Genomic DNA, 27854 nt, shown 5'->3' with positions numbered 1-27854 from the left:
AAAGGTAATTGCAAATTTCTGTTGAATTGTTGTATTGTATATTCTAATGACATATCAGTTGTGAGTTGAAGTCAAAGACAGAGGATATATATGCTTACTAGCCTTTTTGAATAGATCCCTTATGCCTATTTGCTTGGGTGTCTTGCAGCATCTGTGGAGTGAAATAAACAGATGACGTTTCGGATCTGAAGAGTAGTCAGGATAACCTGAAACGTCTGCCCATTTCACAGATATGCCTGACCCGCCGAGTTCATCCAGCAGCTTTTTTTGCTCAAGATTCCAGCACCTGCAGTTTCTTGTGTCTATGCTTGCATATCTTCTTTCTTTCACAAAATGAATGGGAATAAAGGTAGCAAAATGGCATTATAGTTTGAGCAATTTTGTTGCTAAACATGTGTCAAGTCATTTTTGAATCCTTCATAAGTTTTCTAAGACTTTCCTCAGAAATTTTTACCTGCAGTAGGAGAATTCAAGAGGCATAGATAGCAGATAAAGTTTAACGTACTTGCATTTCTAATATAAACAAATAAACATTCCATTAGACTGTATTTACCAATGATTTTATTTTATATCATATAAAGATAGTAACAAATATGCAAAGAGAGCACATACATCAGTACACTATAGCTACCACCAACTTATGTTTATATGACTGCAAGAATTAAAGATTTTGGTCTGCTAGGTAGATTACCTGTTCCTTCAGAGAGGAACTGATGCTATCACCAGGTCTGCTGAAGGCACACTGGATTATTCAAAAGCACTGAGGGTTGAAATGTTCTAGTCAAATCCAGTGGCAGATGCCATCAACCTGATTCTTAATAATCAGACTAACTTTACCATCTTCAAAACACAATTCTAAAATGATTTTTAATTAAACCAACCTCAGACCAATTTATAAATGAAGACTTTATATTTGCTTACTGGGAAAAAAAATCAATATACAACAGATTTTGGGGGAGTGGAGGGGAATCAGTGAACTGAGATTACGTATATTAAAAGCTATAAAAGCACAAGCAGTTGTACTTCTGCCTCGTCCTTCAGCACATGATTAAGAACCACCAGTCTATTTTTAGCTCCCAACCTCTAAAATAAATGCCAGTATACAAATTGTCTCATTAAAACTCATCTCTAATGCAAAATATGGTAGTTACACATTGTTAAAACATCTATAAATTGTACAACTTAGGAAACAAAAGTTCAAAGAAAATTCTTCAACTCTAGAGAAACTGTAGTTTTACAATGGAAAACAAGGATTAGACAAATATAACAGACAGTTGACACATTATCAGGAACACAAACTAGAAGTGAAACCATTAAATGGTAGAACATCTGTATAAATACAGTTTAATATACAAGGCGATTCTGTACATCACGCTTCATTAAAAAGAATCAATTTTTTTTGTACGCAACCAAACTGTTTACTTTGTGTATGGTGGTGGTGAAAGATCGCAGACGAACTTCTTCAGAATTGTTTATAAATTGTGGTCCCGATTCTTCCCACATTTCTGGTACTTCAAGATCTTTATCTGTATATATCAGTAGATCAAAAGAACCTGCAAAACCAAAAGTGTTGCAAATTAAAAATTAAAATAGATGGTCAGTACAGGCCCAAGTTCAGACACGTAGACAGTGCGAATGACCATTAAGTTACTATTGCAGCATACATCTTTTAAAACAAATTTCAGGGTTTTCAACTCTCCTAATCATGTCTCACATCCATTTCAATGATATAAACATAGACGTAGAAAATAGGTGTAGGCCATTTAGCCCTTTGAGTCAGCGCTGCCATTCAATATGATCATGGCTGATCATCCAAAATCAGTACCCCATTCCTGCTTTTCCCCCATATCCCTTGATTCCTTTAGCCCCAAGAGCTACACCTAACTCTCTCTTGAAAACATCCCGTGAATTGGCCTCCACTGCCTTCTGTGGCAGAGAATTCCAGATTCACAACTCTCTGGGTGAAAAAGTTTTTCTTCATCTCAGTCCTAAATGGCCTACTCCTTATACTTAAACTGTTAACCCTGGTTCTGGAATCCTCCAACATCGGGAACATTTTTCCTGCATCTAGCCTATCCAAGCCTTTAAGAATTTTATATTTTTCCATACAATCCACTCTCATCCTAAATTTCAGTGAATACAAGCCCAGTCGACCCATTATTTAATCATATGTCAATCCCGCCAAATCAACCTGGTGAACTGATGCTGCACTCCCTCAATAGTAATAATGTCCTTCCTCAAATTAGGAGACTAAAATTGCACACTACTCCAGGTGCAGTCTCACAAGGGCCCTGTACAACTGCAGTAGGACCTCCTTGCTCCTAAACTCAAATCCTCTCGCAATGAAGGCCAACATGCCATTAGCTTTCTTCACTGCCTGCTGTACCTGCAGGCTTACTTTCAGTGACTGATATACAGGTCTCGTTGCACCTCCCCTTTTCCTAATCTGACACCATTCAGATAATAATCTGCCTTCCTGTTCTTGCCACCAAAGTGAATAACCTCACATTTATCCACATTATACTGCATCTGCCATGCTTCTGCACACTCACCCAACCTGTCCAAGTCACCCTGCAGCCTCATAGCCTCCTCCTCGCAGCTCACACTGCCACCCAGCTTTGTGTCATCTGCAAACTTGGAGATGTTACATTTAATTCCCTTGTCTAAAATGTTAATATATATTGGAAATAACTGGGGTCCCAACACTGAGCCTTGCAGCACTCCACAAGTCACTCCTTGCCTGCTTGCATACTGCTTCCTACCTCATGCAACACAATATTGCTGCTCTGTTATTGCACTCCAAGCTGGACAGCTCAAGTCACTCATGTTTCTTTAAATTTTACAGTTTTGATACCAGGGCAATTTTTTTTTAATTCATGGGAAATCTTTGATCCATTGAAGTTTTTCTAGTGTGCGAGTAAACCATACTGTATTCAAGAAGCTTTCTACTAGAACTTAAAATCATTACTAATTTTGGCTGTTTTGTTTGAGGTGCAAACGAAGCTTGCAGAAAATTGTTACACCTATATATTTGCAAGATTCTGAGGCGGATTGCTTCCTAACTCAAATGAAAACTTCGGACTAAGAAACGTCTGACAGAACAATAAAATTAAGATAATTACAGAGCAGGAAGTGCTGGAATAACTCTGGGGAACATGAACAGACGACAGTTCGGGTCAGAACCGTTCTTCAAACTGATTGTCGTAGTGGAGATAGCTGGAAAAGTGGGGACGGGACAAAGCCTGGCAAGTTATAGGTAGATACAGGTGAGGGAGTATGATCGCAGATGGGTGGACAGAGATGAAAAGGAGACAGAAGGGTGTAAAATAAGCAAGGAGAAGTGAAATGTGAAGCCAGAGAGAAGGTAATAGGTTGGACAGGAGAAGGAGAAAGGGCAGAATAGTGGGAGAAATGGTGGGCACACTGAAGATGGGGGAAGAAAGGAGGCTAAATCCACATCTGCAGTTCTTTGTCTCCACAATTAGAGCATTGTTTTCACTCGACACTTGGAAACTAGCAAAAGTACAGTAATTAATAGTACACTCAATACTGAAGATGGACTATGGAAAGATAATCAAATAATCAGTAACAAATGAAATTATTTTAATATGAATTAAGAATATTCACTTACATGCAGCATCGAGCAATGGCAGGAAAGTTACCGTGGCAGTGATCTGTCTGATGACGGATCGGATTTCATCTTGAATCGCTTTCTCCGATGTTACCCTTGCTTCGCTGCAATAACACGATTAGATTGAACAAATGAACTAGCCAAATAACATTAGTCTTTAAATCTCTGGCGTTCAATTTCAAATATTGAAACACAACACACTTTCTGAAATGAAAAATGCCCTATAAATCATAAAATAAGAACATTTTAAAAAGCTAATTGCCAAATTTATTTTGCCACTCTAGGTCTTGTTATAACCAACTTTGATAGCAATTGGCTTCAAATTAAATGAGACTGAAACAAACTCCCAAAATTACACGCATACTTTATTCACCATCTTGTTCATTACATTTTTTGCCCCATTTCAAGTTATTTACATTTGAAAGCCTATTCCAAATACTATGGGGTTTCTGTGTTTAAAATAATTTAGTTGCAACTCTGGGAGGCAATTATCTGATTTGAAGACTGAACTTGTGAAAACTCCAAGTATACTTTCTTGGTTGAGGTTCATGTCAAAACTCTCATGTCTGTTAATAATGACAAATTCCATTTTTCTATCAATCTGGTGATCAACTTTCTTATTATGTCTGTCTTATTATGGTTTGGAGTTTGGATGTCCATTTGCAAAAGCAAAGGAGTCAAGAGTAGGTGTTACTCTTGTGTTACTGACAGGTGCCAGGAGGTATGGGGAGAAAGCAGGAGAATGAGGTTAACATAGATCAGCCATGATTGAATGGCGGAGTAAACTTGATCGACCAAATTACCTAATTCTGCTCTGATCACTTATTTTTGAAAAAGTTGTTAACGATGGTGTGGAAAAGGTGAAAGTAAGAGAACAATAACAATAATGGGAGCAGTTATCAACATCAGCTAACATGGGGAACAAGCAAAGTTGGGTGTCAGCAGGTTAATGGAACAGGATTGAGGAAGTAATTGGTTGTTCTAATGTAAATAGTCCAGACAATGTACTCTGGGTGAGCAAAGGTTCTGGAAGTAAAACAAAATTAAATGACTCATACAATCCTGACTCTTTTACATCTTTCAATCATGATTTGGAACAATTGTTTTGATGCATAATTATCCGAAGAAAGCTGACTGCAACAATAACTCTCAGAACAGTAACCTCAAATATCCTTGATAATGAGATGAATAAGCAGATAACCAGAATAACCAGGGGAAGAGTTCAGTCCATGCTTCACTCCACCCACCCGTCACACACACAAAACAAAATGCAACTACAGCTGCCACCTTATAACACTATCAAGATACACAAATGAGTGGAAAACAAGGCTAGCATCTCACTTAAGGAGAACCAAGTACTTATATTTGAAAAGTGATGTGCGATTTCAAACTTAAGAAACAGACACTTAACTACTTCTATTTTTGTCCATACAAAAAACACTTTGAAGTGTCAGCCAACACTTAAACATTCACAATATTGCATTGGTTACAAGTGAATGTTCACTTGTAGGGGAAATTTATAAATACAATTACTGGCAATCAATACAAGAGCCAGTGTTTCCATATCTCACACTTCTAAGTAAATGTGTAATGTGGATTTGCCAAACACATCTTCCCATTAATCAATCTTCAGCCAACAGATAGTTTATAAACATTATTTACTAGTTGACACTTCTCTTACATAATGCAAGGTTCTAGTTAATAGGGATAGTTGCAAAAGGTTCTCGGCAGTTCTGACCCAGGTATATCAAGGCAGATCTATTATCTAAAAACCACATCGGCAAAAGTAACCTATTTTATGATTGTCTTAAATTTTCAACATGGAACGGTGCACAATACCTCTAGTGCAGAATAGTTCAAGATTTACCTGTTTTCAGTCATGGTTTTGTCACACTCAATGTCGAACTGCCACCTTTCTAACACATCATTGGTTTCAATGCTGTTGACAACCACCACAAGCCGTTGGACAAAGTGGTTACATAACCAATCTGAAATAAAGAACAAAAAAAATATGGTCTTGCTAAAGTGAAAAGGAGTAACAATAATCCAGAACCATTATCTAACAGCAAAACACAAACTGCTGGATGAACCCAGCACATCAAGCAGCATCTGTGAAGGACAATGGACAGTTAATATTTCAAGGGCCAAAATGTCTGTCCATTTCCTCCGCATATGCCACCTGACCCACTGAATTCCTCCAATACTCTTTGCTCAAGATTCCACCATCCTAATCTTGAAATAACGAACTTTACAGTCCATAGCAAAACTATTATTGCTTGTTAATGCCTGTTGCGATTGAATGTCAATTTTAATCAAATATTAAGTGGAAAAATTAATACCATCAAGAACATCGTTTGAACAAAACATTTTCAATTGCAATTACAAGCAATAATCAGACATCATTGTCTGCTAGATTGGAGGTTTACAACTGGCGATATATTTTCCAAACACAAATTATTCATTATAGCCCTGCCTTCAATAACGCAATTCACAGAAGTGAGAATCATAGCTACACAGCTCAAAAGGCCCAACCAAACTAATCGCCAAACTCCTAGACGTTCTGCAACTTGATCCTTGACTTCCTGACCCAGAGATTGCAATCAGTAAGGACAGACGATAAAACATCCTCCATAATTGTCAGCAACGTACTCTGCAAGCGTGCGTTCTCTGCCTCTTAATGTACACTTCATGCTGCTTCGAGAAAGTTATCAAGGCCAGCTCACACTCCAGTCACTCTCTCTTTTCCCCAGTTCCAACAAGTAGAAGATACAAAAGCTTGCAAACATACCACCGGATTCAAGAACAGTTTCTTCCCTGTTGTTATCAGACTTTTGAACAGACCTCTCATATGCTGAGCATGTATTCTCGATCTCCCAATGTAAACTCACCCTGGCCCTTGCACTTTCTTTTAAAATCTGCACTCTGTAGCTGTAACACTATATTCTGCACTGCTTCCCTTATCTTTATTTTGCACTTTGCTTTCCAAGCAAATACAGTATGATTTGCCTGGTCAGCACACAAATCAAATGTTCCATTGTGTCCAAGTACATGTGACAATAATATATCAATATCATTATTCTTCCTAAACACTCATGACCGCAGACAAATTTTGCTTTAACTCCATTTAGAAATTTGCAGAAGACACCACTGTAGTTGGTCAGACCTCAGTCATAGAGTGAGACAGTGTGGAAACAGGCCCTTCAGCCCAACTTGCCCACACCGGCCAACATGTCCCAGCTACACTAGTCCCACCTGTCTGCATTTGGTCCATATCCCTTAAAACCTGTCCGATCCATGTACCTGTCTAACGGTTTCTTAAATGTTGGGATAGACCCAGCCTCAACTACCTCCTCTGGCAGCTTGTTCCATACACCCACCACCCTTTGTGAGAAAAAGTTACCCCCTCAGATTCCTATTAAATCTTTTCCCCTTCACCTGAAATCTATGTCCTCTGGTCATCGTTTCTCCTACTCTGGGCAAGACTATGCATCTACCCGATCTATTCCTCTCATGATTTTATACATCTCAATAAGATCACCCCTCCTTGCCCTGCGCTCCAAGGAATAGAGTCCCAGCCTACTCAACCTCTCCCTATAGCTCAGACCCTCTAGCCCTGGCAACATCCTTGTAAATCTTCTCTGTACCCTTTCCAGCTTGACATCTTTTCTGTAACATTGTGCCCAGAACTGAACACAATACTCTAAATGCCGCCTCACCAACATCTTATACAACTGCAACATGACCTCCCAACTTCTATACTCAATACTCTGACTGGTGAAGGCCAATGAGCAAACGCCTTTTTGACCACCCTATCTCCTTGCGACTCCACCTTCAAAGAACATGCACTTGCACTCCTCGATCCCTCTGGTCTACAACGTTCCCCAGAGCCCTACTGCGTAGGCCCTGCCCATGTTAGACTTCCCAAAATGCACCACCGCGCATTTCCATCAAAATTCCATCAATCCACCTGGCCAATCGATCAAGATCCTGCTGTGATTTTTTACAACCATATTCACTATCTGCAAAATCACCCACTTTTGTGGCTCGATCAATGGCGAGGGAGCACGGGATGACGATAGAGCTTAGTAGCATCCCTCGATGTTAGCAAAAGGAAGGAACTGGTCATTGACTTCAGGAAGTGGAGTGTAGTACATGCTTCAGTTTATTACAATAGTGCTAATGTGCAGATGGTTGAGAGCAGCAAGTTCCAAAGTATAAATATTAAAAAATTGTTTTGGTTCAATTACAAGTGAAGAAAACAATGCCTCTGCATCCTGAGAATTCTAAGGAAAGTCTGCATTATCTCAATGACTCTTACCAATTCTTCAGATGTAGCATAGAAAGCATCTTGTCGGGATGGATGAGAAGCACTTACCACTTCTAAACAGTTGATGTCAGTGTACCACATACAATATTATATACAACTAGACCAAGTGGACCCGTTAGGCCCAAACCACTCCTGCATCCTCTCCTCCCCTCTCCCCCCTCCCACTTCCCCCTCTCTCCTCTCCTCTCCCACGCCCTCCCCAACCCCTCTTCCCCTCCCTGGAGCAACCCGCGGTTGCCATAGCAACCCGCCTCCCGGCCCGGAATGCCGCCATTGTTGGAGCGGGGGTGAGGGAGAGTCCTGTCTCGTCCCGGTGCAGGGATGTTCAGTGGTAGACAGTGGCGGCTCTCCCACTGTTGCTGCGTCGCTGGATTCTGGGCAGCGGGGGGAAGGCGCTGAGCCGGCCGGGGAGAGGAGGGTGCCAAGGGCAGGCCCAGGCCTCCACCAACGCCCGGCCTCACCGCCACTGCTGTTGCTGCCTCCTTTCCCCTTGGCCAACCTCAGGCTCGCAGTTACCGGTCACCTCCAGCCCCAGGCTCCAGCTGCTTTCCCCGGCACCAGGCCTGGCTATCCCGCCCCCAAGAGACAGGCGGCCAAGCCCTGCTCAACGGGGCCCAACTGCGCAGGCGCAGACGCGTTTGTTCTGCGCACGCACAGATGCAACGGCCATCTTACGCAAGTACCAGATCAACGGAGCCCCGACTGCGCATTCACGGATTTTTAAACTTTAAAATGTGAATAACTTTTAAAATATAAAATCGATCTCAATGAAACCTCTTCCATAGCACCACAGGTCTACGGTGAGTAAGGTGGACCGAAAACTGTCGCGCTATCATGTATAGTTTTGGCTGTAACACAGGAACAAGCGAACAAAAGTGAGTTTTAGTATATAGATGTTAGAATGGATGAACATACTAGACTAATCAGTTTCCTGCATTCACCACCTTCTAAGATTTGTTAATCACGCTTGCCTCACTTAATAGTACTATTTTCCCCATTCCCTCTCAATGTTTATGATTTGTACATAGTGGCACCAGCAAACAAAACAGGAAGTTCGAGATAAAGAAAGTGATGCAGAGACCAGAAGTGTGTAGAAAGGACCAGTGTTAGAAGCAGAATGGGGACAAGTGACTAATCCCCCAGTTTCATACAATCAGACTTTTGCCCACCATTACAGCACACCTGCTTCTGGAGCAAGATAGATACCTGGATCAACACTGGATCATCCATGGGATACGATCTTTGGTCGCCAGAAATACCATTTGTAATTACTCAGTTTTGTGAACCATTAAATTAAAACTTGTCAATTAGCTGATATCCTGCCAGGTTTAGGCTGTTTAGTGCACTTGAACATTTTATACAACTTCTTTCATGATAGGATTGAACCAAAAGTAATAATAACAGATTTTGGTTAGATTTTTCACATCTATAAAATCCAAGGTGGAAAATGAAGTCACAACAAATTAGATCTCGCACTCAACGATTAAAACATTCTAGAAAATGTTCAAATTCCTGCAACAAAATTAAAAATGAAATAATACCTTTTAGCTGGCCAACTACGTTCTTCAGATAATTGTTAAGGACAGGATCTGTTGTGACGAGCATTGTGAGCCCATACTTCTGTACACGTGTGAAAGATTCTGGCGGATAGATTCCACGTTGGTACAAAATACTGTTGATTCCATAAGCTGGAAAAAAGCAATTAACCACATCTGTTAATCAAAGCCAAATTATTGATTCACGCATGCTACAAATGTTGAGACCATGCACTAGGACGGAGGGGAAGCAGGAGATTGCCGGTCGGTACACAGTAGAGACAGCTAATTGAGATCATTGTTCTGTCCAGGATGGGGGAGTAGGATTTGCTGTTCTGAGCATACGTACCAGGAATACAGGAAACACCCATGAGGGTTCTATCAACGGCGGCAGAGGGGAAGCCACACTTCCAAATAAAGAACATCTCAGAACATCTACAACGGAGACCCTCATCTTGACAACAGATGTGGCAGTGACTGAGAAGTTGAGTAAAAGGGATGGCATCCTTAGAGGAGGCAGGATAGAGGAAGTAGTCAAGATAGATGTGAGAGTTGGTGTTTATAGCAGATTCTGCATGAGTAGGTTACAACAGAATGGTATGAACATTGCATTTTTCAATCTCAGGTAACACACAGCCACCATGCTCAACTCCTACACACTCATCTGTTCATCTCCACTGGCCAAACATCCCCTCCCCATCCGCATTCACATATCCCCGACCAGAGATATCCCCACCCCCATTCACACTGCTTTATGCCAGCAGTCTTTCCTGTTCCCACTCAGTCTTAATGCAGTCTAAATCCAAAATGTTACATTATACCTTTTCCCTCTGGCGGCTGATTGATCTGTTGAGTATTTCCAGCATTCAGCTATTGTTTCAGTTACTAATTTAATTTTTAGTCACAAACACATGACCAATGTTTACAAGACTATTGTTTCAGTAATCTTTAATGTCAACAGATGTTTTTTGGGGGGGAGGGGGGAAGTGGTGGGGGGGAGGGGGGAAGTGGTGGGGGGAGGGGGGAAATGGTGGGGGGAGGGGGGAAATGGTGGAGGGAAGTGGTGGGAGGGAGGGGAGAAGGGAAGTGGTGGGGGAGGGGAGGAGGTAAGTGGTGGGGGAGGGAAGTGGTGGGGGGAGGGAAGTAGTGGGGGGTGGGGAGGGGGGAAGTAGTGGGGGGAGGGGAGGGGGGAAGTAGTGGGGGGAGGGGAGGGGGGAAGTAGTGGGGGGAGGGGGGAAGTAGTGGGGGAGGGGGGAAGTAGTGGGGGAGGGGGGGGGAAGTAGTGGGGGAGGGGGGGAAGTGGAGGGAGGGGGGGTGGGGGGAGGGGTCTTTGTTTTGCACCGTACGTCATCGCACAAGTTAACCTGTCCGGAAAACGAACGGCTTTTTCACGTTGTTGTATAAGTGTCGCTGCGGCCCTGCCCCGGCCAGCACGCAACGCAGCCCAGCCCAAATGTAACCGCAGATAAGACCCAAAATGCCGGAGTAACTCGGCGGGTCAGGCAGACCAGAGTACCTGAGGGGAGGGAAGGGGCGGCGGCGGCTCGGGGCGAGACCCTCCTTCACACCAGATTAAACCAGCATCTGACTGCGACTGCGGCTCCTCCCGACACCACCCGCTCCGCCGCCGCAGCAAGAGCAGCACAAGCCCCGGGCCACCGCACCGTGGCAGTGCCGCTCGCTGTCCGGCCCCAACCCCGCCACTGCTGCGCCAGCGCGGCCACTCACAGAAGAACTGCGCCACGATGTCGGCGCTGCCCCGCAGGGTGATCCCCTCGCGCGTCGCCACTTTACCCGCCATCACTTTCAAACCCGGGCGCGCCCACTGCGCCTGCGCGGCGTCAGCGGCCCCGCGCCTGCGCAGTGAACGCGGAAGAAGGAGGCGGCGGGGGGTGTGGTGGTCGCGGATGCGCATGCGCGGTGCAGAGAGTGAAGGGGGCGGGGCAAGTGGCCCTGGGGCTTCTGGTTTTCACCCAACAAACAGCTGACAATGGCCTGAAGAAGGGTCTCGACCCGAAACGTCACCCATTCCTTCTCTCCTGAGATGCTGCCTGACCTGCTGAGTTACTCCAGCATTTTGTGAATAAATACATTCGAGCTGACAATGGCCTGTTTCCTTTATCATCGTTACATTTCTGCAAATCTTTCATTCATTGTGCTTTATCTCTACATCGTCGTCTATAGTTTGTGGATGACACAAAGCTGGGTGACAGTGTAAGCTGCGAGGAGGATGCTATGAGGCTGCAGGGTGACTTGGATAGGTTGGGTGAGTGGGCAGATGCAGTATAAGGTGGATAAATGTGAAGTTATATCCACTTTGGTGGCAAGAACAAGAAGGCAGATTATTATCTGAATGGTGTCAGATTAGGAAAAGGGGAGGTGCAACGAGACCTGGGTGCCCTTGTACATCAGTCACTGAAAGTAGGCATGCAGGTAACTCTTGAAAACATCCAATGAATTGGCCTCAACTGCCTTCTGTGGCAGAGAATTCCACAGATTCACAACTCTGGGTGAAAAGGTTTTTCCTCATCTCAGTCCTAATTGGCCTACCCTTTATTCTTAAACTGATACCTGGTTCTGGATTCCCCCAACATCAGGAATTTTTTTCCTGCATCTAGCCTGACCAATCCTTTAAGAATTTTATATCTTTGTATTAGATCCGCTCTCATCCTTTTAAATTCCAGTGAATATAAGCAAAATCGACCTATTCTTTCATCACATGTCAGTCCTGCCATCCCAGGAATTAATCTGGTGAATCTACACTGCACTCCCTCAATAGCAGTAATGTCCTTCCTCAAATTAGGGGACCAAAATTACACACAATACTCCAGGTGCAGTTTCACCAGGGCTCTGTGCAACTGCAGTAGGACCTCGTTGCTCCTAAACTCAAATCCTCTTGCAATGAAGGCCAACATGCCATTAGCTTTCTTCACTACCTGCATGCGCACTTTCAGTGACTGATGTACAAGCATACCCAGTTCTCATTGCACCTTCCCTTTTCCTAATCTGACACCATTCAGGTAATAATCTGCCTTCCTGTCCTTGCCATCAAAATGGATAACCTCACATTTAACCACATTATACTGCATCTGCCATGCATCGGCCCACTCACCCAACTTATCAAAGTCGCCCTGCAGCCTCATAGCATCCTCTTCGCTGTTCACACTGCCACCCAGCTTTGTGTCATCCGCAAACTTGGGGATGTCACATTTAATTCCCTTGTCTAAATTGTCAATATATATTGTGAATAACTGGGGTCCCAGCACTGGGCCTTGTGACACCCCACTAGTCACCGTCTGCTATTCTGAAAAGGACCCATCAATTCCTACTCTTTGCTTCCTGTCTGCCAACCAGTTCTCAATGTATGTCAACACCCTACCCACAATACCATGTGCTCTAATTTTGTACACTAGTCTCTTGTGTGGGACCTTGTCAAAGGGTTTTTGAAAGTCCAGATACACCACATCTAATGGCTCTCCCCGATCCATTCCACTCGTTACATCCTCAAAAAATTCAATAAGATTAGTCAAGCATGATTTTCCCTTCCTAAATCCATGCTGACTTTGACCGATCCTGTCACTGCTTTCCAAATGCGCTGCCGTAACATCTTTAATAATCTTTAACAACTTAACATGGAGGGGTACTGAAGAACGCCCACAGAGTAAGGAAATTTGATGATAATCAGGAGAAAAGTTTCTCACCTGTGGTTAACCTAATACCATGAGACTTCTTAGTGTTTGGAGTCATTGTTGAGGACAGCCAAGGATACATTGCTGATTCTATTGGTCAGTGTGCTATAGTACTTCCATTTTATTTTCCACATTCCCATCAGCTGCATCCTGATTCTACTACTAACATATCACCTAGGGAGCCATTACCGTAGCCAATTAACCTACCAACCGACACACCTTTACAATGTGGGAGGAGACCGGAGCACCTGGAGGAAAGCCACGCGATCACAGGAAGAACATGTAAACTCGGCAAGTCTGAGGGAAGATTGGACAAACTAGGCTTGAATCTGCTGCAGTTTAAAACAGTGAGTGGTAACCTTGATATTATTTCTCAAGTCATAGAATACTTTGCAGCACTGCATCCTGATTCTTGGGGCGCTCTGCTTGCATTCATTTTTACTGCTGTCCTTACCCTCTGCATGGCTGGTGAATCTCCTGAATTCCCTTAGATGAGGAAAATTTCCACTTCACTCCAGTGATCTAGTGGAAAATTGTTGAAACATCGCTTGTGGAACAATGCAGTGACTAATAAAATAAGTTCCACCATCAGCCACATCACAATGCAACTCAGATTTAAGAAGTGCAAGCTGTTTGGAGCAGTACAAACTAGCATGAACCTTGGAAGGAACTAAAAAAATCGAGCCCTGTGGAAATGTGTTATACTCAACAACTTCAGAGATAGTGTTGGCTGCCTGCTGAAAATGTGAATACAAAATTACGAGGGGCATAGATGGTTAGCTAATGGGCAGCGTTTCCACTGCTCCAATACATTGAACACGTGGGCCGACTGGACTTTGGACCTTGAACAATGGCGCCAATAATGTCGGTGCCCGCATGTGTAATATATGCAAAAATAATTTCACTGTGAAGTTGCCTATGTGACAAATAAAACACTATTAAAATAAAACACCATTGACTATCATAACAGAAGTGTCCATGACTAGAGGGCATGGTTTAAAGATAATGAAGAAATGGTTTAGAGGGTATATAAAGAAGAATTATTTCACCCAGAGGGTTGTGGAAAATTGTAATGATTTGCCTGAGAGGGTGGTGGAGGCAAAGACTCTCATGACATTTAAGAAATTTCCAGAAATGACTTGTATCACCAAAGCGTACAAGGCTGTATCCCATACTTTGGTAAGTGGAATTATTAAGATGGGTATCTGATGGTTATGGTGGGCCGAAGGGCCTGTCTCTGTGATTCTACAGCTCTGCAGCTGTTAAAATATGAGGAAATTACAGATTTCATACAGGTTAAATAGCGCAGGTCAATCACGCATTACGATATCAGCAGCTGCACTCCAGCACCATGAGACCCTCCAACTCTAGATTATATTACTATCGACTCTCATGCAGATTAATTTCATCTTTTGAATTGCCGGAAATGTAATGTCTGTGTAATTGTGGTGATGCTCATACTTCTGAAAGACTGATCCGTTGCCCATTTCCTGGTTAGTTTAAATTGCCATGAAAGAAGCAGCCCTTCCTGTTTACATTAACCACAGAACATGTGTCAGTCAGTTGTAGGAGGATGCCAGGTCCAGAAATGGAAGTGGATTTTGATTTAAGTCTCGCAGCGAGATAATACCTTTGGAGAAAATGACCCATGGCTTATGTTTCCTGTTTTAGCAACACGTGTTTTCTGTAATACAGCTGATTTGTAGTAACCATCAAGAAGCAAAATAGTGACTGTTATAAATTTTAAATTGAGAGGAAGCATTTCTTCATCAGCATCTGTCCAACAGTTTGTAATCTGAGGACTTAATACTTTGAAGCTAACAGACCACAAATAAGTTCCAAAAACTGAACTGAGTCTTGAAATAGTTTCTTGCCTCTGGCATTTTCCTGTCCACTGGTGCTTCTTAACCAAAAGTAATTCAAGAATACAAAGACTAGCTTATCGAAGATTTAGTCTTCTAACTGTAATCAAATGTCACAAATTTATAGTAAAACAGTAGTTAAAAAGTTAAATATAATTTTGATCATTTTGAATGATGAAAATAGTTCAGTGGTATATTAAAACAACATTGCTGCTGCTGTAGAGGTCTGAATCATCATCATTTTGGTTGGGGCTTTAGTAATGTGTGAGTTCCAGTGCCCACAACAAAGCATAGCTGTCTGATTACAATGGTACAATGGTACCATTACAATGGTACCAAGGTACAGTGAAATTAATTTTTGTATACAGTTCAGTACGTATCAGTATACGTATGTACTTAGATAAATATTAGGTAAGCATCTCAGATACAGTACAATTATATAGCAGTGGTATACTGAGACAGTATACAGAGTCGCCAGTTTGGTGCCATTTTCAAGCCCAGTTGTTGTAACTGCAGGGATCTTGATCTGACAATGAAGGTTTGTTGTCCTGGCCTGGCCAAGCGTAGCCGTGGTGTCCTCCACCATTGCTCTGCCACTGTAGGCAGCATCCGGCCTCTTGAAGCGGTGCCTGGTCCAGCCAGGCAACTGCAGGGCCTCCAGCAGCCCACACCATGTCGAGGCAGTGCACTCCCTCCTGTAGCCAGACTACTTACCGCCCCCCCGCCCTCCCACCCCCAGGTTGGTTCCCGTGGCCCGCAATCCTCAGCGGGTAGGTCGGGTCATCCGAGTGGGTTTCGGTCCGTGGCTTGGGTCTTCCGTCCATGGCGGGCAAGTCCCCAGTCTGCGGCGGGTGGGCTGGGCCTTCGGGGTGTGTCTCTGGAGTGTGTCCCTGCTTCCCTGGATACTCCCGCTGCACAAGCGGCACGCCTCGCCTCGCTCTGCTGCCGGCCCAGCCCGGTCCTGGTCGAGTGATCCCTTCAGATCACTCAGGGGAGGGGGAAGGGAGGGGGAGGGAGGGGAGGGGTGAGGGGGTGGAGGGGTGAGGGGGTGGATGGAGGAGGGAGGGGTGAGGGGAGGGGAGGGAGGAGGGGGAGGGGAGGGAGGAGGGGAGGGGAGAAGGGAGGGGAGAAGGGAGGAGGGGGGGGGGGGGAGAGGGTGCTCCACCAATGCAGGAGAGGTTTGGGTCCACTTGGTCTTGTACCCACTAAATGGTGAGGGGGCACAACTATGAAAAACTATCACTCCAGATGGCTTTTATTTTCTGGAGGATCATTAAGTCAAAGAGTCATTGAAACAAGTCCTTCAAGCCAACTTGGCCATGCAAATCAAGTTGACAGTCTGGGCTGTGTTTGCCTGTGTTTGGTCCATATCTCTCTGAACACTTCCTATTCATATATCTGTCCAAAAATATTTTTGAAAATCATAATTGTATCCACTTTTATAGCCTCCTCTGGTATCTTGTTCCAGATATTTACTTCCCATGGTGTGAAAAAGTTATCTCTAAGATCTCTCCTAAATCTGTCCCTTTTCACCTTAATCCCTCTAGTTTTAGAATTCTCTGCTCTACGAAAAAAGACTGTTTATTTTATCCATGCTCCTCATGATTTTGCATTCTTCATTAAGGTCTATGCTCCTATGCTCCAAAGTAAAAGTCTTAGCCTATCCAGCCTTTCCCTTTAACTCAAAGTAACATCTGGTGAATCTTTTCTGCACCTTTTCAAATATAATGTCATCCTTGCTATAGCTGGGTGACCAGAACTGCACAGAGTACTCCAAGTGTAGTCTCACTAATGACGTACAGCTTTATCATGATGTTCCAACCTTTATACTCAATACCCTTCCCAATGAAGGCTCGTGTGCCAAACACCTTTTTAACCACACGGTCCACCTGATTCACTATTTTCAGGAACCGTGCACGTGTACTCCTAGATCTCTCTGTACAACAATACTCTACAGGACTCAACCATTTATGTGTAAGTCCTGCCTTGGTTTGACATACCGAAGTACAACATCGTATACTTGTCAGAGTTAAATTTCATTTAAAAACCATTCATTTGCCCAACTGATCTATTTCCTGTTGTAAGGTTAGATATGCATCCTCACTCTCCCTTACACCACTAATGTTGGTGTCATCTGCAAATTCACTAACAATGTTAACAACATTGTCATCCAAATAGTTAATTTAGATAACAGTGGGCCCGGCACCGACCCCTGCTGTACACCACTGGTCACAGGCCTCCAATCAGAAAAACAAGCATCATAACTACCCTTTGACTCCTTCCAAGTCAATTTTGAATCCAATTGTTTAGCTCACCTTGGATTCCAAGTGATCTAAATTTCCAGCTTGGCCTACCATGCGGGACCACCGAATAGTGCCAGAATAACAACCTTGCCCTCAACATCATTAAAACCAAGGATCAGATTGCTGACTTTGGAAAAGGAAGGTTGAGGATCCACAAGCCTGTCTCTCTCTCTGAAGATCTGTCCTGGATGCAGCACATCGATGCAGTCATAAAGAAAGCCCATCAACGGCTGTACTTCCTTAGAAGATTGAGAAGATTCAGTATGTTAACGAATACTCTCTTTAACATCTATAAGTGCACAGTGAAGTTCATATTAACTGGTAGCAACATGGCCTGGTTCAACAGGAATGAAGAAGCTGCAATAAGTGGTGAACTGCCCCGTCCAACATGGGTACTGACTTACTCACCAGCGAAGGGATCTACAGGAGTGGCTGCCTCAAAAAGGCAGCCAGCATCATCAGAAACCAACACGACCTTGGCACACGCTCATTTCATTCCTGCCAATTAGAAGAAGATATAAGAGCCTGAAACTGTAACGTCCAGGTACAGGAGCAGGTTCTTCCCTACAACCATATTAAACACTACAACCTCCAAATAAGCTCAGAAATACAAAGACATAATAGCATTGTTTTCATCTTTGTACTATTACTGTTTGTTTTTTAAGTATACTGAACATTTTTGTTTATTTTAGTGTTTACAGAGTACTTTCTTTACATACCTGTTATGCTGCAGCAAGTAAGAATTTGTTCCGTTTTGGGACATATGACAATAGAACACTCTTGACAGAAGGAATGGGTGACGTTTCGGGTCGAGACCCTTCTTCAGACTGGGTCTTGACCCGAAACATCACCCATTCCTGCTCTCCAGAGATGCTGCCTGTCCCGCTGAGTTACTCCAGCTTTTTGTGTCTATCTTCAGTTTAAACCAGCATCTGCCATTCCTTCTTACACAAACACTCTTGACCAGAATAAAATTTAGTTTCATTAAACTGTGATAGTGCTCCAAGTGATGGATGGAAGTCAAAATAACATTGGTTGTAAATGAGCCTCAGTTCACCAGGAAGCTAAATATCATTGATAGTCATTTTACTTTTTCTTGTTTTACTATACCACAATGACATATGGTATTAATCAAACAACAGACCAGGGAACAATCAGATATGTGAATAAAGTGACATCAGGGGAAATGAAACCCTTGGCCCCTTTAGTGTGGTTGGATTAAGAATTGCCATTTCCTCATGTCAGTCACTGAATTATTATCCTGCATCAGATTCTTGTAACTATTATTCTGATGGACACATTGGAGCTGCATGGGGCCAAAATATGTTAAATATTAACTGGTTAATTAATGAAGATGCCATATGCCTGGATAAAAGATTTGTTTAAAAAAAGTCAAAATTAAACTTAACACTATAAATGTCACAGACATTTGTGGCATCAAAGTGGCCCAACCATAGCTAATGCTCATGGAAATCCTAAAAGTGGAAACTGCCTTCACAATAAATGCCAGGAGAAGTAATTTAGGAAGTTGCAAAGACTTCTGTACCCACTCACACTTTTGGTCAATATACATAAACTGCAGTCAGCTGTTTAATTCCTTAAGTAGGTTTGATTTGATAGATGTATTTATAATTGTTTTAATTCTCTGACAGTAAGTAATAAAAATAAAGAATAAAGAGAGGCCACATCCTGGAGGAATAAATTAAGATGAGGTACGAGAAGGGTTGAGTGTTGCTGTTTGTCAGCTCTGTTCAATTCACCGTCGCAGGGTTCCTCAGTGACCACAGATAGGAACAAATGGTTTGATAAATCCCAATATAAGCCAAATAGGAACAGCAATTTATTATTTTATCCTTATAAACCTGCGGGTTATTGCTGGGTTTAAGATTATGGAACTCCTAGTGCACAGTTAAAATAACAAGTATGGCTTGATGTCTTAGTTGTTATATTTAATTTACATCTACAACGTGGTCACAAAATTGGGGTCTTAAATCTTTATTTAAACAGATTTAGCAGAATTCAAATGACTGAACATGCTCGGTTCATTGAATACCACCATTCCCTTGAAGTGATGACTAGGATTCTATATGTTCATTTATGGTGATGCAGAGGTCAAGGCTATATTTGTTTTTCAGTGTCTAATTGCATACAGGATAGGATTAGGGGACATACACCGATCAGCCAAAACATTATGACCACTGACAGGCGAAGTGAGTAACATTGATTACACTGTTACCTGTCACAATGTTACAATAGCACCTGTCAAGGGGTGGGGTATATTAGGCAGCAAGTGAACAGTCAGTTCTTGACGTTGATGTGTTGGATGCAGGAGAAACGGGCGGGACTAAAGACCTGAACAACTTTGACAAGGGCCAAATTGTTATGGCTAGATGACTGGGTCAGAGCCTCTCTGAAACAGCAAGGCTTGTGGGGTGCTCCTGGTCAGCAGTGGTGAGTACCTACCAACAGTAGTCTGAGGAGGGACAAACCAGCGACAGGATGTTGGGCATCCAAGGCTCATCGATGCGTGAGGGCAACGAAGGCTATCCCGTCTGGTCCGATCCGACAGAAGGTCTACTGTGGCACAAGTCACAGAAAATTTTAATGGTGGTCACGGGATATACAGTGCATTGCACCCTGCTGCGTATGGGGCTGCACACGGAGAACCAACAGCATATTAGGCAGGTGGTCATAATGTTTTGGCTCATCAGGTCATAATGTTTTGGCTGATCGGTGTATGTCATTCAGCATGGCAGAACATGAAACTATTAGATTCAGCAATATGTATCAAGATGATCCCATAGGGATGCCTACATTTTTTCCATATAACTCTGTGAGGAAATGTTCCTATACATGACCCTGATTGTTAGTCAAGCTTTGTGAATATTGGTATCTGGTATATGGAGAGTGTGTATCTAGAAAAGGATTGTATCTATTTTTCCTACATTTCCACTGCGCAAGTGATCCCGAGAATAGGAAGAACTCCCTTTAACAATTTTTGTCAATGTGTTATCTTCTTAATCAACTTTTCAATAAATATCATATTCTTGAGCATAAGCATTTGAACCATCAGGCAAACACATCCTTTTTTCAAAACCATCCTTTTTATGAAAGTTTGCATTTATATTAAAAAAATCATTTATAGAGCATCTTTAACATAGTAAAACATTCTATGATGCAACTCGAGACCATTAAAAAATAATTATTAATGTAAAGATATACAGTACATGAGCAAATGACAAAAATCATAAAAAAGAGTAATGTTCTAAGATGAAACTTAAAAGAGTGAAAGAAGCAAGCTGAACAAAAAGAAAGTATTTAGGTAGAAAAATTCAGAATGCAACAATATTGTATGAAAGTGTGAATTCATATTGATGTTTCATGGAAGTGTGGACAAAGGATTGCTGTTTGTACAATATAGTGATTAAATCTTTCTATTAAGATGAAAATAGACACAAAATGCTGGAGTAATTCAGTAGGGCAGGCAGCATCTCTGGAGAGAAGGAATGGGAAACGTTTTGGGTCAGGAGTTCCTCATTCCTTCTCTCCAGAGATGCTGCCCGTCCCGCTGAGTTACTCCAGCATTTTGTGCCTATCTTCAGTTTAAACCAGCATCTGCAGTTCCTTCCGACACAAATCTTTCTATTAACCAGGTGACTTGCTACAGAGAACCATCAAGCTGCACATGTTATTTTACCTGATCTTAACTTTAGCAATTAGAGTCAGTTTCTTTTAATCATGTGTTTGGTAATTAGGACCTGAGACATTGTTATCAGCAAATATTCACATTCAACAAACTAAAGCTACAGGGAACACAATCAGTTCTAGTCAATATGAATACCTCACAGTTAATGTGCCTGTAAATTAATTTGCATTCATTAAACTATTTTGGTATTTGCCGGCTGATTAATATATCTTTCCTCAATGATGTGTACTGGTAGACACAAAAAGCTGGAGTAACTCAGGCAGCATGTCTAGAGAGACGGAATGGGTGACGTTCTGGGTCGAGACCCTTCTAGCATTTGCTAACTTTGGACACTTATTGGTTCTCTGCATCAGGAATATAGTTTAGAAGGTGTGGTGAAATGTCTGGTTAGGTAGCCCCTAATACATGGACCTATATCATCCAAATCCTTCTATCTTCACGACCAAATTGCACTAAAATGTGTGTGGTCATTTCTTGTATTTGTTCTTTTGTCAAAGGGCAATTGTGGGGAAGGCTTTTGCTCTGCTAAAAATTCCAATAAACAATATAATAGCCAGCACAGGTATGGTATCTACAGAGGCAGCATAGGTTCTTTTCTGGCTTCATAAGCAAGCTCCATTTTGCTGCAGACTAGCTTTATCAGGGGTGATTGGGATTGCCAATGCAGCCACTCTTCCTTGATGAACAATAGGAGATTATTAGGTCTGTTTATCTGTTCTCAAACATCAGCTGCCTGCATTGAAATAATCAGTCCAGAGCCTGACACCTTCCCTGAAGTTACATCAGAAATTCCTTCCCTCGGAATTAAAGGGCACCTTTTAGAAAGGAGGTGAGGAGGAACTTCTTTAGTCAGAGGGTAATTAATCTGTGGAATTTATTGCCACAGAGGGCAGTGGACGCCAAGTTAGTGGATATTTATAAGGCAGAGACAGACAAATTCTTGATTGGTATAGGTGTCAAGGGCTATGGGTAGAAGGCAGGAAAATGGGATTAGGAGGCAGAGATTAGTCATGATTGAATGGAGGAGTAGACACAATGGTCTGAATGGTCTAATTCTACTCCTATAATTTGTGAATTTGTAGTGTATTCCGGACAATCCACAGGTTTTAGGGAAAGATCATAGGAGTACAGAAATGTACACCACTCATCAAGCTGCCTGGAACTTCCTGCCGATTGCATTTTTCCTATGTAATAATATCTGCTCATTGTCATTAAATATGCAATGTTCCCTGAGGTGATTTCATGAACTTGATAGTCCTCTGTTAAAGCATAGAGTATATTAAAATCCTTCCTTTGCAAAGCTTTCTTCGACTTCTCTTTAATTCTCTTTTCCAGGTCATGATATCAACAACCAGTTAAAAGAAATAAAATTGTAAAATAGTTTTAATTTTGTAGATCCCATCTGTTTATCCATGTATAAAAGCACAGAAACATTTGATCTGGGTATTGTGGAATTCCAAGCAAGCTAATGCCACTGATTAATGAGTACATTTGTGTTTTGTCTGTTGCCAGACTATAATCACGGAGTGTATTATGCAGCATGATGCCTCAAACATCATGAATTGTGATATGAACATTCTGAGAAAACATTAGGCAAGAAAGGGAGAAGGGGCAGGTTATCTTGGGCCCCCCTTGTACAAAACATAGGTCAGAAGTGGTGATTGGTAAAATACATTTTCTGAGTAAGTATGCATTCCTGTGAATAATGTCATGAAAGGGTTGCTAAGGGTAAACCACATCATGGTAAGATAAATGAATTGTAAAATAATACATTGTGCTGGTCTATTGTGCCTGAACCTGCACTATAAATAATCTCATTCCAAATCATCTCATTTTCCTAATCTTAAATCTTGGCTCCATAACTATTTTCCCTTGATCCAATTCCTTTAAACAACTAAACTGCATTCAGAATCCTTTCAGCCATTCCAGATCATAATGAATTAGCAATGTAAAAAACTATTGTTTTATATCTTAACTCTGAATCAATCCTTAAAAGGAATAATTCTTCTTTGTTCACTTTATCATAAGCTTTTGTAGTTTTGAATATTATTAAAACCCTTTAAAAATTGTCTGGCTGGAGGAGAATGATCGCATACCCTCCGTTATTTCCACCCAACAAAGATCCAGTATTCCCAAAGTCACTGCAGTGACTCTCTCTGAATTCACTGAACAATGGCATTCTTCTTCACGGGTGATGTGCAGAGTTGAGAACAATATTCCACCTGGGCCCTTGATTTTGAAAACTTTAGCTTGCTTTTATACTATATGGGAAGAATTTTAATTTCCTATAAAGCATATTCTGAGAGTAGATGGAACTATAAAAACAATTATTTCTCAAACAGAAGTCCTAAGATCCTCTACCCAGTTTAACAGAGTTGCTTTGGGTGTCTAAGAGGCACCTAACCATTAACATTTCCCAACGCTGAAAATGCTGCCATTGATATATTGAACATGGTTACAAGATAGAGTCTGAAATATATCATATGCTGTTCGACATGTACAGCCTGACTTGCTGGATGTAACCAATATTTATTGTTTTTGTTTTAGATTTAATTTTTCTGTTTAAAAAAAAACATCTTCAGGAGATGTTTAATGAGGTTTTATAAACTGTTCCAAACTCCACTTCAAATGTTGCTTGAGTGGTACATGTTTCTTTGGACAAGAAATTGAAACGAGGCAGAGAAGGAAAGACACATTTGAGACCAGTTCAGTTCAAATCTGTCTTGAAACATTATTTTCAGAGCAGGCGTCTTGGTTCCCTCTGCTAAACATCTGGTAGTCTGGCTGAAGAAGGGTCTCGACCTGAAACGTCACCCATTCCTTCTCTCCAGAGATGCTGCCTGTCCCACTGAGTTACTCCAGCATTTTGTGTCTACCTTCGATTTAAACCAGCATCTGCAGTTCTTTCCTAAACATCTGGTCGTGCTTGTTTGGATACGTGCTTTTTTGATCTGAAGGATTTCAGATTGGAAAATGGAACAAGGAAGCCCCTTAGTGATGTTTCATAGTGTATCAGAAAGGGGAAGCCATTACCAGCTTGGGCAGCAAATACATTCTGTAGGGTGATTAGGGTGAGCACTGTGAAAGGATTTCATCCTCTCAGCTATTCGAGGACAACTCTCACCTTCAGATAAGCAGAATGTTGAGAACACGAATAAAAAATATAAAGGTGGACGTTTGTTGCTAGATTTAAAGATAATATTTTTGCATGCAAAGCTAGCATCAACATGCCTTCCCCACCACCACAGCCCCACTCCCTTTATTCAACCGTTAACTATCTCTCCTCTATCCTCTGAACATCCAGCAATAGTTCCCTGCAAGCACTGGCAATTATCACTAAAGTAGTGGAGGGGAATATACCCCATGTAATCCAAAAGTGGATACAATGTCAAATTGGTGCAGAGTAAATAAACTTTCTCTGGCATTTTTGAAACAATTGATGTTCAATATCATAACATTTTGTCAAGTACTCACCTGGATACCTTTTTTTGAAGTAAAGTTTTTTTCACCTGTAATTCCAAATGTGGCTTTACCAAAGACAACAGATGACCACATGGATTCCTGCCTTGAATGCTGAGGTGCTGAGATGATTTTTTAGTGGCTGAATTGAGTTACACATGCTTATTTGATAGATATTTCCAGTGAGGGAGACACTTGCATTTCATTGCACAAGGACCAATGAATACAAAACTGATGGTGTTCACACAATATAAGGGCTTGGGGTTGTTGAAAGTTGAATGGGTATGAATGGGAATAATCAAGTAAAAGGTAGAGTCACAGGCCCTTCTAGTCCTTGCCTACCAAGATGCTCCATTTCCTCATGTTTGGCCCACATCCCTCTAAGCCCTTTGTTTTTCCATGTATCTGTCCAAATGTCTTCTAAATGTTGTTATTGTATCTGCCTCAACTACTTAATCTAGTAGCTTGTTTCATATACCCACCACCCTCTGTGTGAAAAATTTACTCCTTTGGTTCCTATTATATATTTATCTCACCTTAAACTGATGCTATCTAGATTTTGATTCCTGTACCCTGTGAAAAAGACTCTGTGCATTCACCCTATTGATTTGCTCATGATTTTATACAGATCCGTAAGATCACCCCTCAACATCCTTATCTCCAATAAAAAAAATCCCAAGTCTGCCCAATCTCTCCCTGTAGCACAGGCCCTCAAGTCCAAGCAACACCCTCGTAAATCTTCTCCGCCCCCTTTCCAGCTCAATAGTATCTTTCTTGTAGTATGGTGACAAAAACTGAACACAATACTCCAAATGGGCCTCACCAATATTTGTAGAACTAAAACAGTCTATACTCAAATCCCTGATTAGTGAAGGCCAGCATGCCAAAAACATTCTCCACTGCTCTATCTACCAGTGACATCACTTTCAGGGAGCTATGTACTTGTACGCTCAGATTCCTCTGCTCTACAACACTCCCCGTGGCCCTATTATTCACTGTGCAGGTCCTGCCAAGGTCGACATCACACTTCTCTGAATTAAACTTCATTAGTCATTCCTCGTCCCATTTGCCTAGCTCAAACAGGATGTTGGTGAAACAACAAATATACTTCCTTTTCTTGACTGGTTAGGTCATTGCTTCCAAGAACCATGCACAGTATTCCTGCTGTTCAACCACTCCATTGCTTCCAGCCACGTTTCCTTGGTAAAAGCCAAAGATTTATTCCTGCATTGCTGGAAAAAAAAACCCTTCTACACCTGAGCATGCAGCTGTTAATCCAGGGAGGTATTAGTAAGTCTGCATGCTGCCCTTGATTTATTTCTATTGATCATTTTGAGCAATGCTTGTGGACTGCTCTTTAAATACATCTGACATTATCTCCTGCAGGTGAACAGCACACTGTCCGCATAGACTGGAGGTGCAAGATCTGAAATCAAAACAATTTTGTTCAGTTGAGAAAAGATTCCATATTCTACCCACACAGTAGATATCTGTGTTCACCGCACACAATTACAACCTTGCATTTCCAAATGCATTCCCAAATAACCCAGATACACATTGTTAAATCAATTGCTCAAGGATTTAATAATATACACCTTGGTCTCAAGTCTTTATTCATCAATGCATTTTGATAAGAGTGAGGAAGTCATGATGCAACTCTATAGGACTTTGATTAGGCCGCATTTGGTGTATTGCATGCTGTTCTGGTCACCCCATTAGATGTGGAGGCTTTGGAAAGGTCACCAAATTAAAGTATATTATTCATATCAGATCAACTACAGTAACCATTGCCATCTTCTTGCGTAAAACACAAAGCGCTGGAGAAACTTAGCAGGTCAGGCAGCATCTGTGGAGTGAAGAGGGACAAGTGATGCTTTGGGTTGAGACCCTTTCTCAGCCCATTTCCTCCACAGAAGCTGCCTGACCCACTGGGTTTCTTCACACTATGTCTTTTGCTCGATTCCAGCATCTTCAGCTCCTTGTATCTCTGTTATCTACTTCTTCCTTCTTCTTTTCTTCCTGCAAAACCACAATCCCCCTTCCCATCAATGTTCCCTGTTTTAGTGGTTCTGGTGGATTCCGATGCATCACATGTGCTGATCACCAGGGATAATTCTCATTTCTGATTGACTAATAAAATTATATAGTTGTCTAAGAAGGAACTGCAGATGCTGTTTTAAACCGAAGAAAGACACAAAAAGCTGGAGTAACTCAGCGGGACAGGCAGCATCTCTGGAGAGAAGGAATGGATGACGTTTCGGGTCGAGACTCTTCTTCAAATTGGTTAGGGATAAGAGAAACGAGAGATCCAGACGGTGATGTGGAGAGTTAAAGAACAATGAATGAAAGATAATCAAAAAAGTAACGATGATAAAGGAAAGGCCATTGAAAGCTATTTCTAGGGTGAAAATGAGACTTGGGTGGGGGAGGGATAGAGAGAGAGGGCTGGCTGAAGTGAGAGAAATTAATATTCATAGCACTTGGCTGTAAACTGCCCAAGCGAAATATGAGATGCTGTTCCTCCAATTTGCGTTTAGCCTCACTGACAATGGAGGAGACCGAGGACAGAAAGGTCTGTGTAGGAATGGGAAGGAGAATTAAAGTGTCCAGCACTTTATGGTTGTCTGTTTTGTTTCATCTTTTTTGGGCCATCTTGAAAATTTTTGCCAAAAAAACATCCTTGTCAGTCGCACTTCTTCTGCCTTATTGGTTTCACATTGTTCAGGTGGGGTGCTTTCATACCTCGGTCTCATCCCAGGATTTGCTCTGATGATAGTAGAGATAGTACATCTCCTAGCACCATTTCCTTTCCTGCCTATTTCAGACTGAAAACTAAACTCCGAAGCCTCAAGAGTATGCTTTGCTGTCTTGTTGGTGTTGTACTTGGGCTTTTGTTACAGATTTGTTTCAGGAATTGGTGATCACCATCTACTACAAACCTTCTTCCATTGAGGTAGGTGTGGAACATCTTGCATCGATATACAATGAGTATTAGTTCCCTTTATATATTGATGTAGCGTGTCTATGTCAACATGAGTGTTAATGCTGTTGAACTCTCTAACAAATGTGGCTGTAGTAACGGGTCTGGGTTAAGACGTGTTCATAGAATCGGAGGGAAGGAGGAATCACAGAGGGGGAATAGTGAGAGAGGATGTTGCTGAATCTCTAAAGTGTTAATGCTGTTGAGTTATCATCTAGTCTTACCAATGAATAACTTTTCTTACTGCTCTAATATGACTAGCTTTTGTATTGCTCATCATCTTGTTTTGTGATCACTGATTTGCAATATCTGCTTTATTGAGCTCCATTAGTTTCACCAGCTGTTTTGAATTGAGCAATGAA

General features: G+C 41.9%; 1 protein-coding gene across 1 annotated transcript; it reads right to left on the bottom strand.

Annotated features, from left to right (window-relative positions):
• Positions 1-555: 555 nt before the first annotated feature.
• Positions 556-11337, bottom strand: mad2l1 (MAD2 mitotic arrest deficient-like 1 (yeast)). Its single transcript, XM_078411317.1, has 5 exons — positions 11222-11337; positions 9500-9646; positions 5499-5619; positions 3632-3735; positions 556-1553 (listed from the first exon to the last, which is right to left on the bottom strand). Exons 1-5 carry the CDS (start codon positions 11292-11294, stop codon positions 1390-1392), a joined length of 609 nt encoding a protein of 202 aa, XP_078267443.1. The 5' UTR covers positions 11295-11337; the 3' UTR covers positions 556-1389.
• Between the last annotated feature and the right edge of the window lie 16517 nt (positions 11338-27854).

The sequence above is a fragment of the Rhinoraja longicauda genome, chromosome 1 (genome assembly GCF_053455715.1).
Source record: "Rhinoraja longicauda isolate Sanriku21f chromosome 1, sRhiLon1.1, whole genome shotgun sequence".
NCBI lineage: Eukaryota > Metazoa > Chordata > Chondrichthyes > Rajiformes > Arhynchobatidae > Rhinoraja > Rhinoraja longicauda.
This window is presented reverse-complemented; position numbering and strand designations above follow the sequence as displayed.

Bases quoted from the DNA above. Each gene is read 5' to 3' on its own strand.
- mad2l1 (XM_078411317.1), bottom strand. From the start codon at position 11,294: ATGGCGGGTAAAGTGGCGACGCGCGAGGGGATCACCCTGCGGGGCAGC. The intron at 9,647-11,221 runs GTGAGTGGCCGC...GCTTTTTTCCAG, and splicing joins CATCGTGGCGCAGTTCTTCT to CTTATGGAATCAACAGTATT. The intron at 1,554-3,631 runs GTAAGTGAATAT...TTGGTTTTGCAG, and splicing joins GCCATTGCTCGATGCTGCAT to GTTCTTTTGATCTACTGATA.